Genomic DNA, 12,609 nt, shown 5'->3' with positions numbered 1-12,609 from the left:
GAGGGGGGAGGGGGTTACTTTTGTTGCACTGTTTAGATGTAATTGTAGGCCTGCATGCCCAGTATGATGCAGGATTTATCAACAGGCATTAAAACGGGGATTAAAGTTTGCAATACCTGTAGTCTTAATAAGCCTCCACTTGTTACAAAGTTACGCGATTTACAATTGAGGTTACGAAGTACCAGTCTGAGAAAGTGCCACATGTCTGATTAATCTTCCACGTGCTAAGTACATGTGGTGCTGCGATAAATCTATACTCCCTGCTCTTTATCCTCGCTTTACGCAGATACCGGCGCATGCGCTGTATTAAGAGAGGTATTAATCACGATCTATTTTTAGCTTGGGGCTTTCCAAGCTTGTTTTTTTTTTAACTGTTAGCGCGCATGCGCAGACAAACTATTTTCTGGCCTGAACGTTTGATCAATTGGTGCAAGAGGAAAGCGTTGGTAAGTAAAGTTTCTGTTAACATTTTCTTGACTGTTGAAATGTGGAAGTTAATTCAGGGGGAGATAATGGAGGTGTTCAAAGACATGTGACCCATCATTGTGACAGGATATAATAATTTAATAATAGCTGACGGGAATTTCCAAATCCGAAAATGGCAACAGTGTAGTACATGTAGTTCTGACATGTTTTAACGAAACTCTTATCACTACGCCTACCTACATTGCTAAATGATGATGCAGAGGGGGGATTTCAAGAATTTCAGTCTTGAGGCGTAGTGGATCATGTTACACGTTTCGAGAATTTCAGTCTTTCAGGCGTAGTGGATCATGTTACACGTTTCGAGAATTTCAGTCTTTCAGGCGTAGTGGATCATGGTACACGTCAAAGCCGGAACAAGGATACAAATGACAATGGGGCTTTTGGTAGGCCTACATGCCTGAATATTTTCAAAATTTCCATAGTGAATGAACATACGTAGGACTTAAGTTGTTAGCAAGTGGCAAGTTGTGAAAAGAGAAGAATCAGCTGTCGGTATGTAATTGTTATTACCACTGTAAAATATGATCGGTGAATGATTTATAATGTGATAGGTGCCAGATCATTTATTGAAACAATGGGTCAAATAAACAGTGCAAATCTGTTAAGTTCAGAATTGCTTTTGGGAAGACCGCAGTCATGCAGATGAAGAGGTTACTATAAAATGTTGGATATATACGCCTATGTGATATGGGGTATATCATTCAGGCATCACAGTGGAATGAGTTACAGTGAGAAACTCACACATGTTGGCGATTTATGGTACGGAGCATTTAACCCTATAAATTAATTGTTTCAGCGCTTTAAAGATGCACATCTGAGGTGTTTATTGTGAAAAGCAGGTTCTTCAGTGAAATGACGTGTGCTGACAACCTTCTTGTTGTACCCATTTTTGTACCTGTTGGTGTTGAATGCACCATTGACTAAGAATTCCCAGCAATGTAGACTTTTGACCACCTCAGATTTTATCAGTCACAAAGCCCCATGCACTTCGCAGCTTCCTCCACTCATGAAACTAACAGCCATCTTTTCAGGGGAATACTCTTGAATACGGCAAACATCAATCAAATCAAATCATGTTCACTGATTCACAATATCTGCTACTTTTTCTACTGCAGGTGTAGGATTGATAGACAATGGCCACAGGACGAGGTGAAGAGCAATGCGACGCCTCCATAATCACCCCAACTACAGATGGGCATGGAGGTTACCCAGTGGAAATTTTCCCTGCGAGCTTTGATGATAAATTCAAGTGTAACTACTGCAATCTTATACTGAAAGACCCATTACAGGGCTTCTGCGGTCATCGCTTCTGCAAATCTTGTATACAGTATGTTCAGCAGCTGAGTGAGAGGTGAGTTATCTCCTCTTTGTACTTTAATTATGCCATATGTGCTGAGACTTTTGGCCCTTGACCAATGAGATGCGACGTGGTCTAATCCAGCCCTGTTAATTTAGCTGTGGCTTTAAGCAGGCATGCTTTTTAGGGAAGAATTCCACTTTCCAACAAGATTTAGCTTATACATGGTAACAGTCCTCGAAATTTCGCGTGAACGATCGTTTCATTCGCGCAAAGGTTACTCAAGATTAAAATCGCATGTTTTATTCGTTCGCGCAAAAAAATAACCATAACCTTAAAAACATAATCATTTTAACGGACTACTCCAGCTGTAGTGGGGGCTTTGCCCGAATCCCACGGCCAGAAGAGTTCTAAACATTCACCCTGTTACCATATGCAGTTTCAACTGTATCGGTGGATGGACAAACCTTGTATATTTAAAGACAGCATGGAACTGTGGGGTTGAGAGAATATCGATAACGCGCAGAAAGTGCTTTGCAAATTGCGGCATGTTGTTGAAATATACCATCTCTGTAAAAACTTTCAAAAAGTGGTGGTTTAGAGACGATTTCTCAACTGAAGTGACGGCCGAGGTCTAAATAACTTTGTTAAGATGTAAAGTGTGGGCCCATCACCTGGCCGAAATAACACACAAGGCCTGATGGTGTTTGTTGAAAGGTGCAGTTTTGCCGTCTATTTAGAACTATGCTAACACAATTTTTTTTATGCTAACATTCACAAAACAAGTTTTCTTGTATAACAGGGTATTGATATAGAAAAGCTGAAATAGTCAGAATAACATGTTTGAGGTATATCGTTTTGAACTTTTTGCTTCAGGGCCATTTCAATACGATAACTTAATTTTTATAGAAGATGCATATAGACCTTGTTAACTCTCCTGTGTCAATGCCCAGCAATATCCTCATCACTTTTACAAAGGATCTTTGGACTTTGAATTTTTTACACAGATAAGCTTGATTGTTATTACAAATTTCATTTAAACCAAGAGATGTCCTCAGAATACATCAAAGCAAAATTCTACTACCTTTGCAACGGAACTAGCTGAGGGATTTTTGCTCCGTACGTGTATCATTACGGACATGGCGTCACTGGTTTATGCTCTAATAGTGTTCTGACCATTCAGTTTGTCACTGGTGATCCATTGTTTACCAAACCAGTATACTTTTTAGCTGATTCTGTTGAAGATTCATTTCATGATCAGAAATATTCCTTTCACAGGTAAGCAGCGTACTCTTCAGATAGCCTGCATAAACCATTCTCCATAACGTATTATGGGTTACCCTTTTGCGTAGCCTTTTTTGTGTAACCTATGGGTTAAGCAAATAATTTTTATGAAACGAACTATGGGTTACCTAGAGTCTTTTTTACGTAACTTTTTTTCGGGTTAAGTAAATTTTTGAATTTTCGAGGCATGTGGTATACCTGAGGTGTCAGCCTCAACGCTCTGAGGTGTCTGAGATAGCTTCCTCTTTGTCATTCCATTGTGTATCTCATCAATATTTTAAGTCAGGAGGTTGGTCAGGTATCTGGCAAGGGGTGGTGGTTTACTCCGGGCACTTGGATTCATGCACCCATAAACCTGACTGCCAGTTTGTAAGTGATCAAATCAAATGCATCAGGACAAAATACATGTTATGACTGTTAATTTTGGCACACTTTGGGCCTCGCATTTTAGGCTATGAAATAAATATATCAGTGTGCATATGAATATGTATATATTTAATTGGTAAGTAAGATCTCACCTTTTCAGTGTCAGAAAGGTAAAAATAGTTTTAAAAAAAACTCCTAACCTGACGTTAAAGGAGAACCAAATAAATAAGTAAATCAAATGACAGGTTCTGGAAACGGCCTAATCTGGCCTCAGAAGGGCAGGGGGTAGAAGCACCGGTGAAGGGCACCTCATTGTTGAATATTTCGATTCTCATACATTTTAAGGGCCTCGGTTCCTAGGGTTGACCTCCACCCCACAACACGTACGTGTACCTAGCCCGAAAATTCAGTCCAAGGATGGCTTGTATTTACTAATGTGTGAAGAACTCTGCCATCCCGAATGGCATGTTCCCCTGATCATCGCATTACATCATAGTTACCCCAGACAGTCATTAAAGAGTTGTTTGTTGCGGGTAACAAACCCTGTTTTTTGAAGCCGACCCGGTCGGTCGGTCGGCATTGTTTTTGTTTTTTGTTAGCAAATTGAAAGTAATTCCCCGCCTGCATGATCTGAGTGCTAATTGAATTATCGCGGGTCCAATTTTCGTCACATGCTTCAAGGCATACAATTCCAGTTTTAAATGCTCTTTAAAAACTTTGTTGTTTTCATAACCAAGTTCTTTCACCCTGAAGTCAAATATTCCTTCTTGATTCTGGACCCAACATTAAATTTGAGTAAATTTGAGTAAATTTACGAACTTTAAACCTAAACAACTGAAGTTGAAAGGCATGCATTACTTTCGCTATTGTGGCGAAGGGACGCCACACAGAAATTATATTCGCCAAAACTACTGAGGCGAATGGCTAGCCGAAGCTTAGTGACTAAGTAGATAATCCGAGTCTTATAATGAATTTGGGCCGTTTCTTTAAATTTTTTTTTATTTTTTCACTGAACAGAGAGAAAAAGCCAGTGAAGTGCCAGGCATGTTTGGCCGATGGCAGCCCGGACGAAGAATATATCACACTCAGATCAGAACAGGTAAGAGGCTGCTGTCCTCACGCAATGGCCCGTGGCCTTCCGTCCGTCCGTCCACTGTCTCTGCCGAAGAAGCATGCAAATCTGATATAGGGGCCAGTTGTTCAAAAGTGTATTTTTAAAACTTTTAAATACCAGCCGTGCTCCAATGCAAAACTACAGGACATAAGTCTAGACTAAAGCTAATACTGGTCTTAGCTGCTAATATACTTTTGAATATCTGGCCCAAGGATCATGATGCAATCTTAGACTTAAGTCAAAATTTCAAATCACTTTAAAATTCGTATTTCTGATATTATAAGGTCAAAGTGTGTATTGACAACGTAAACACTGGGTAAGTTTCTGTAGAACAGATTTCAGTTAAAACAAGATAAAAGAACACACCCAATTTAATGATTAAAATATTTAGGCCTACTGAAGTTTAAGATCGCTTCGTGCTACAGGGGTCAGGGCCTTAGTGTCTAAGTAACAGAATGACCACTGGAAACGGCCGTGCGAATTGTTACCTCTAGCACGTTGTTGTAAAGCTACTATGGCAACGTGACAGCTGCAGCTCCAGCTGAAAGAGTGAGTGAGGGAGTGGGTTTAATATCGTACTTAACAGTCAAGTGCTGCTTCACTGAAACGTCTTTCTGAAGGCAAGCAGCCCTCAAAGAAGCAGGAAGGCATTAAAATACAGGCCAAATTTGATGACCATGTTTATTGATGGTGATAGGGTTACATGATATATGGAGACTACAAGTATTAATATGGTTGACATGTTGGCAGTCAATCAGTTACAGTACGTACCTTAATTCCTCACCCTTTTCAAATATGAAAAAGCAATTTTCAGTGCATATTATGCATAGTTTTAATTTGATCTTGGAGACAAAAATACAGTGGTTGGATTAACCAGTTTCATGGCTTTACAAAAAGTATCATTTTATCAGTCAACACAGAAAAATGCCTTCAGAATATGTTTGAATAAACACCTTGCAAACATGTGAAAAGTTTGAAGAATTACACTACTGTAACAAATAACACAAAGAAAGATTAGTTAATAAACACTGTAGGCCCTACTGTGATCATCTTCTATTGAATCAGTACTTTGTCACAGCAGCAGAGTGTTACCTCCTGGTGTATGTGCGATAACTCCTGTAAAGGCGAGGCTCACCAACTCTTTGCAAGGGAAGCAAACCACAGAACAGAATTGCCCTGGGCCTACTTGAGTGCCTGTATCAGTACCAGTAATTTTATATTTTCAGTGACATTAACATGAGCCATTAACTGTAATTGCAAGCAGCTCTTTGTTTTATCATGCATTTATTTATTTATTTGATTGGTGTTTTATGCTGTACTCGAGATTATTTCACTTATATGACGACAGCCAGCATTATAGTGGCTGGAAACTGGGTAGAACCCTGGGGAAACCCACGACCATCCGCAGGTTACTGCCAGACCTTCCCACGTATGTGCGGAGAGGAAGCCAGCATGAGCTGGACTTGAACTCACAGTGACTCTCATTAGTGAGAAGCACCTGGGTCATCCCGCTGCCCTGGCGTACTAACCCCTCTCAGCCACGGAGTTTATCATACATGTAGTCCTATTTGCAAAATTGCAATCACACGAATACATGAATGAATTTCCAGATGTTCCCTGACAATGCTGTGAAGAGAGAGATGGCCAATGTTAGCGTTGTGTGTGCCAATAAGCCGTGCAATTGGAAAGGACCTTTCAAACAATATGTCGTGAGTATCTGTAGAAATCGCCTACATGTAGGCTGTATGCGCTGAGTCTGGCACTGGAGCCACTTTGTCCAGATGCTTGACCCAATTATGGTTGGCATGTACATTTGAAGCCCAGTTTAATGTCGAAAGCATTTTCCCATTGACTGCTAATCCATTTCCTTATCAAACAGAGGTATTTATAGAATTTATACTTGTACGTGTGTCAGTATCTTCACTGTCAGAGTCATCGGTCCTTGGCTTTATCTGATCTTGAACAGTCGTCACAGCGTCGTCATAGGGGGCCTTGAAAACTTTGAAATGCCTGGAAATTGTAGACATTTTATGTTATGATGACATTTTAATGTTATGATGACGTATACATGTATTTCTCTGTTTGTCTAGATTAAGTTTTCTTTTTGTCTCTGAAACAAAAAGTTTTACCTGATTTTAAGCCTTTTTCAGGTGACACAGTTTCCTTGATTTGCATTGATTTCACTCACCTTCTGGAGCCACTTAAGAGAGGGGCTTTTTTTTCGGTTTAATGATTAATTACTTATCAGAAAAACATGAAAGTTTGCATGAAAAATTTCATGGTGTTATTGTGCTTCTCAAAGTGCATTTTTATATACCAAACTTCCAGTGAAATGGAATAATGCCATTTATTCTGAGTTTAATTGCTGAGATGTCTATACCCTGCAGAAACACGATACTGAATGTCCCCACACACCTGTCTCTTGTACCTGTGGGATGTTGATCGCCAAGTCACGGATGACTGAACACTTGAACAGGGAATGCACCTCACGGAAAATAGCTTGTAGATATTGCAACCAGCAGATAGTCTTTGGACAGAAAGACGTAAGTACTGTTTTACTTGTTTTTGGACAGAAAAGTATTTGTAGTGTTCCCAGTCAGCTGATCAACTTAAGGTTAAATAAATGAAATTAATATGAATATTTGAATTATTCTTGGAAAGAAAATTTTTTTGTTTTCAATTAGCACTTGACGAGCAGGTGGGTAGGTTATGTCTCTTTTCTCGAAAATACTGTAATTCATTTTTTTGTTGTTAAATTATTTGTCATATTATGCTGATGCTTTAGTCTAATACTGTGAGTACATCACTGTGTCCAACCATATATTTTAAAATTGCAACACAAACAAAAATGGGTCTGGTGGCAACCTGCGGATGGTGGTGGGTTTCCTCCGGGCTATGCCCGATTTCCTCCCACCATAATGCTGGAGGCCGGCGTATAATGGAAATATTCTTAAGTACGGATAAGGCACCAATCCAAAAAATAAATAAACAAACCAACAAAATGTTCAAGAAATTTTTGAACAAATGCCTGATTAACTTTAATAGCGTATAAATGCAGAATGGCTGTTGGCATGGAAATTTTTGTCTGTGCCTCATCATAACGCTCTATATAATGGGACACCAGGTTGCTGTAGTTCCCGATTCTGAGCGTTTATTGATGTTCAAAAGATATCTGGAGGTTTGTTCGGAAGGTAGGATGATATCTTACTGGGAAAATGTAAGTTTCAGCACCAAGGCTACCATTACATGACATCTACATGTATTTGCCTCTAAAAATGGACTTTTTGCCCCAGACACTCCTGGCTACCAGCATATGCAAAGTATTCTCAGAGTGCTGTTTTTAATGTAAATCAGGGGTTATTATGTATATCTATATCATGTGACTTGGGTTGTTACAGGACCATAACGCAGTCTGTCCCAAACAGCCTCTCTGCTGCGGCAGCTGTGGCAAGAAGAAGATTCCCAGGGAAAAGGTCAGTTGGATATTTATTCTTCGTTTTATTCTGTTGTTTTTTTTTTTTTTTTCACAAATTTGTTAATGCTGAATATTTTTGTGTGGTTATTCAAGTTATATTTTGTGACTGTCAAATATGCATACACCTTAGATCTCGTAAGCCACTCCTTTAAGGACAAAAACCTCTGAATATCGAAATAGGCATGAATAAATAGACCACTTAAAACTATGCATAAGTATACTTTAATTTTTTTTTTTTTTGAGAAGAGAGTTGAAGTTTGAATTCTAATGTGGAATTTATGGACATTTATATCAGAGTTTAGCAACGCTGACGTCACTATAGTCATGGCACTGAATGTTGCAATAACTCATTTTACCTGTGAGTAAAAGATAACTGCAATAATGTTCTCAAAAATTCCTTCCATCTGGTGAACATCAGGAAAGAAAGGATTTCAGAATTTCTAGATACCATCAGTATGGCTCAAAAAGTCCACCGTAGAATTCAGATATGTGAATACCTTTCCATACTCTCCAACAAACTTTAAAATAAAAAATACATGATTGTATTTTTATGAATACTTTTCAGTTGTCTGTTATAAAACTTACTTCATGTTTTAGCTTTCTGTTACTTTGAATCATTTTTTATCAATATTCTAACACACATACACAGTCAATTAGAAGAAGCCTATTGTTTTTATTGATTTTCACATATTTCTAGCTCACCTTACGAAGTAAGGAGGGTTATTGTGACAGGGCTCAGCTATTCACAGGGTTGCAGTTGCCTCCCATTGTACATGGATTACCAAATACAGTTCACGATTTGCATATCAAGGACATGTGTGGTAAAGTTGTGCACTTTACTCCCCCCACAGTGTCTTTTACCACCACAATGATTAACAACTCCATAACATATGAAGTCACTGCTCTGCAATCCTTATGCATACAATATGCATTCATAGTTGTGACAGTATAATAATTTTCGTCTTTCTTGTTGATTTAATGGCAAGGCCTTAGCACAATAGAATGAGAGGATAATATCTGTGTATGACCGTGTCAGTCAGTCTAATTTTTTTTTTTTGGTCAGTATTTGAATCTATTACATGACTTGAACATTATGCAGTTTTACAATCTGTACTATTTTGCCATTTTGTTGTGCTGTTTTGTCCTAATATGGGCTGTATTGTTTTGTGCCACTGTGAGTTGTGTCATTTTGTTGTGCTGTTTTGTCCTAATGTGGGCTGTATTGTTTTGTGCCTCTGTGAGTTGTCATTTTGTTGTGATGTTTTGCCATTTTGTTGTGATGTTTTGTCCTAATGTGGGCTGTATTGTTTTGTGCCACTGTGAGTTGTGTCATTTTGTTGTGCTGTTTTGTCCTAATGTGGGCTGTATTGTTTTGTGCCACTGTGAGTTGTGTCATTTTGTTGTGCTGTTTTGTCCTAATGTGGGCTGTATTGTTTTGTGCCTCTGTGAGTTGTGTCATTTTGTTGTGATGTTTTGTCCTAATGTGGGCTGTATTGTTTTGTGCCACTGTGAGTTGTGTCATTTTGTTGTGATGTTTTGCCATTTTGTTGTGATGTTTTGTCCTAATGTGGGCTGTATTGTTTTGTGCCACTGTGAGTTGTGTCATTTTGTTGTGCTGTTTTGTCCTAATGTGGGCTGTATTGTTTTGTGCCACTGTGAGTTGTGTCATTTTGTTGTGCTGTTTTGTCCTAATGTGGGCTGTATTGTTTTGTGCCACTGTGAGTTGTGTCATTTTGTTGTGATGTTTTGCCATTTTGTTGTGATGTTTTGTCGTAATGTGGGCTGTATTGTTTTGTGCCACTGTGAGTTGTGTCATTTTGTTGTGCTGTTTTGTCCTAATGTGGGCTGTATTGTTTTGTGCCACTGTGAGTTGTGTCATTTTGTCGTGCTGTTTTGTCCTAATGTGGGCTGTATTGTTTTGTGCCTCTGTGAGTTGTGTCATTTTGTTGTGATGTTTTGCCATTTTGTTATGATGTTTTGTCCTAATGTGGGCTGTATTGTTTTGTGCCACTGTCAGTTGTGTCATTTTGTTGCACTATTTTGTCCAAATTTAGGCTGTGTTGTTTTTTTATCCATTGGTGGCAGTGGTATAGAGCTAGCGTAGAGAGCGACAGGTGGTGTAAGATGTATGTATGTTGAGAATTTGGATTTCGTGTTACTCAAAATCATTGAATGACTTAAACAGTTTTTTGTTCGTTATCTTGTAGATGAAAGAACATTTAGAGAAAGAATGTCCAAACCCTCGACTTTTCTGTCCACTGGGCTGTGAAGAAATGGTTGGTATCTTTTACAGAAATTTTAATCAAATTTATTTAATAAATAAATAAATAAATTGTGCGGTTTGATAGTGACCAGTGTAACAACTGGCACACATTCTTCTCTTCAATGCCATTGTCTGGCTTGAAGGTTAATGAATTATTAAAAAGACTATAGATTAATTTTCAACCGAGACAGATTCTGAGAGCTCTAATAATTCTTAGTAAAGTGTTTTGGGGCTTTTTCAAAATGTAGGATAATACAACTATTCAATCAGCAAAGGTACGTGTATAAATGCCACAAGCTTGATTAAAAATGTACTTAATCAGGGAAATTTATAGCAAATATTCTGTACATCTAAAGGACTTTATGGAAATGACTATATTATGTGCAAAGCTTCTAAGGGAGTTAAATCCTGAAACTTGCATCTGTGATTTGTCTGATTACTTCCCCTTACTGTAAATCTTCAACCTTTTCCACCTCTCAAGCACTTTTTTTCGTTAATTTATGCATACAATTACATGTATGATGTTACATAATATGACATAATAATTACATAATATGACCCCAAGAATGATTTTATGTCACAAAAGATGCAGGTTTCATGAAACTGCAAATTAGATGCAAATCTACATTCCATATGTTCTGTCAGAATGTTTCAAAATATTGTTGCAAAGGCAATTGAAAAGGTTGAAGAATTAGGTACTTGCACTATACTTCACTGTAATCTGAGTATAAGTGTTGAGTATGTACCCTAATTCCTCAACCTTTTCGCATATGAAAGGGCAACTATCAGTGCAATTTATGCACATTTTTAATTTGATTTTTGAGACAAAATCACATTGGCTGGATTATCAACCTGCACAGAATATTACCTTTGGAATATTCTTGAGTAAACACCTTGCAGACATGTGAAAAGGTTGAAGAATTACAGTAGGTTGATAAATAAATTCTGTCACAAGTACATGTAGTTTGTTTGTTTTTGTATCAGGTGGAGAAATCTAAAATGGAACAGCACCTGAAGACCAATACAGCGCTTCATTTGCAGATGATTGGTCAGAAAATTGAAGCGATCGACCAAGAGGTCCGAAACAGTTTGGCCTCAGGAGGGATGGTCAGAGGTTTTGAGACTGCCATCACAGAGCTAAATCAGAGAGTCCAGGGGATGGAAGAGGATTTACGAAGAGTAGTAAGGGGAGGGTCATCACTAGGCGCAACAGGAGGCGGGGACAACGGAGCAGCTAATGCACAACTTGTTGAGCGTATGAGGCACTACGAAGAACTCGTGACTGTGCTGCATGGGGAAAACCAGCGCTGCATCACAGCATTGCAGAGTATTGAACAACAGCGACAGGCTGACAGACAGATTCTCGAAACGTACGAGCAGAAAATCCGCACGCTCGAGAGAGTGGTTGCTCTGAAAGATGTCATGATTTCAGAGATGGACTTAAGGCTATTGTCCGTGGAACTGGCGAGCTATGACGGAACGCTCTGCTGGAAAATTTCTGACTTCAGCCGAAAACGTCAGGATGCTATTACGGGCAGAACGACCAGTATCTATTCGCCGGCGTTCTACACAGAGCGTATGGGCTACAAAATGTGTGCACGTCTGTACCCAAACGGTGATGGGATGGGGAAAGGTTCTCATCTGTCCTTGTTTTTCGTCTTGATGAGGGGCCACTATGACTCGTTGCTAAAATTCCCCTTTAAGCAGAAAGTAACGCTGATGTTACTTGATCAGTCAGGACGAGACAACCCGGAAAACGTAGTGGACGCCTTCCGTCCAGACCCTTCGAGCTCCTCATTCAAGAGGCCGAGCACGGAAATGAACATTGCCAGTGGCTGCCCGCTTTTCATGCCGCTCCAACAGCTGGACGCTGCAGTGGGCAAATACCTTAAGGATGACACCATCTTCATCAAGGTCATTGTAGACTGCCCAGGAGCTGGGAAATGATGGGAAAAAAAATCCTCTAAGGTCTCCCAAGGGCCTCTGGCCTAGTTGTCTAAGGTCCCCTTACCTAAGACACAACCCCGTGTGGTTGGACACTGAGCGTCAGTCCGCCTTGACCTCACACCTGCCAGATTGGGGTGTGTGTGTGTGTGTGGGGGGGGGGGGGAGTACCTGGGTTTCTCCACTCACAAGCCTCAAAATTTGTGGCGTAAAACTTGATAAGTCAATTATTGGTAACTTTCGAAGTTAGTCTATGTATCACTGTATTTCACCTAAAGTTTAGCATTTTTCAAGTGACATATTTTGCCTGATTCTGATTAATGCAAGAGAGATTTTTTGTGCAGTTCGATTCATCTCCTATCAGAAAAACATAAGTGTTG

The 12,609-nt window shown here is 39.3% G+C and overlaps 1 protein-coding gene across 1 annotated transcript; it reads left to right on the top strand.

Moving 5' to 3' along the window:
• The first annotated feature begins 414 nt into the window (after positions 1-414).
• LOC135481003 (TNF receptor-associated factor 2-like) lies at positions 415-12,354 on the top strand. Its single transcript, XM_064760933.1, has 8 exons — positions 415-446; positions 1,602-1,837; positions 4,451-4,532; positions 6,158-6,260; positions 6,918-7,090; positions 7,946-8,020; positions 10,230-10,298; positions 11,270-12,354. Exons 2-8 carry the CDS (start codon positions 1,620-1,622, stop codon positions 12,230-12,232), a joined length of 1,683 nt encoding a protein of 560 aa, XP_064617003.1. The 5' UTR covers positions 415-446; positions 1,602-1,619; the 3' UTR covers positions 12,233-12,354.
• Positions 12,355-12,609: the final 255 nt, after the last annotated feature.

This window comes from Liolophura sinensis, chromosome 13, assembly GCF_032854445.1.
Source record: "Liolophura sinensis isolate JHLJ2023 chromosome 13, CUHK_Ljap_v2, whole genome shotgun sequence".
NCBI lineage: Eukaryota > Metazoa > Mollusca > Polyplacophora > Chitonida > Chitonidae > Liolophura > Liolophura sinensis.
Note: the sequence above shows the minus strand (reverse complement) of the source record. Positions and strands in the feature narration are given on the sequence as shown.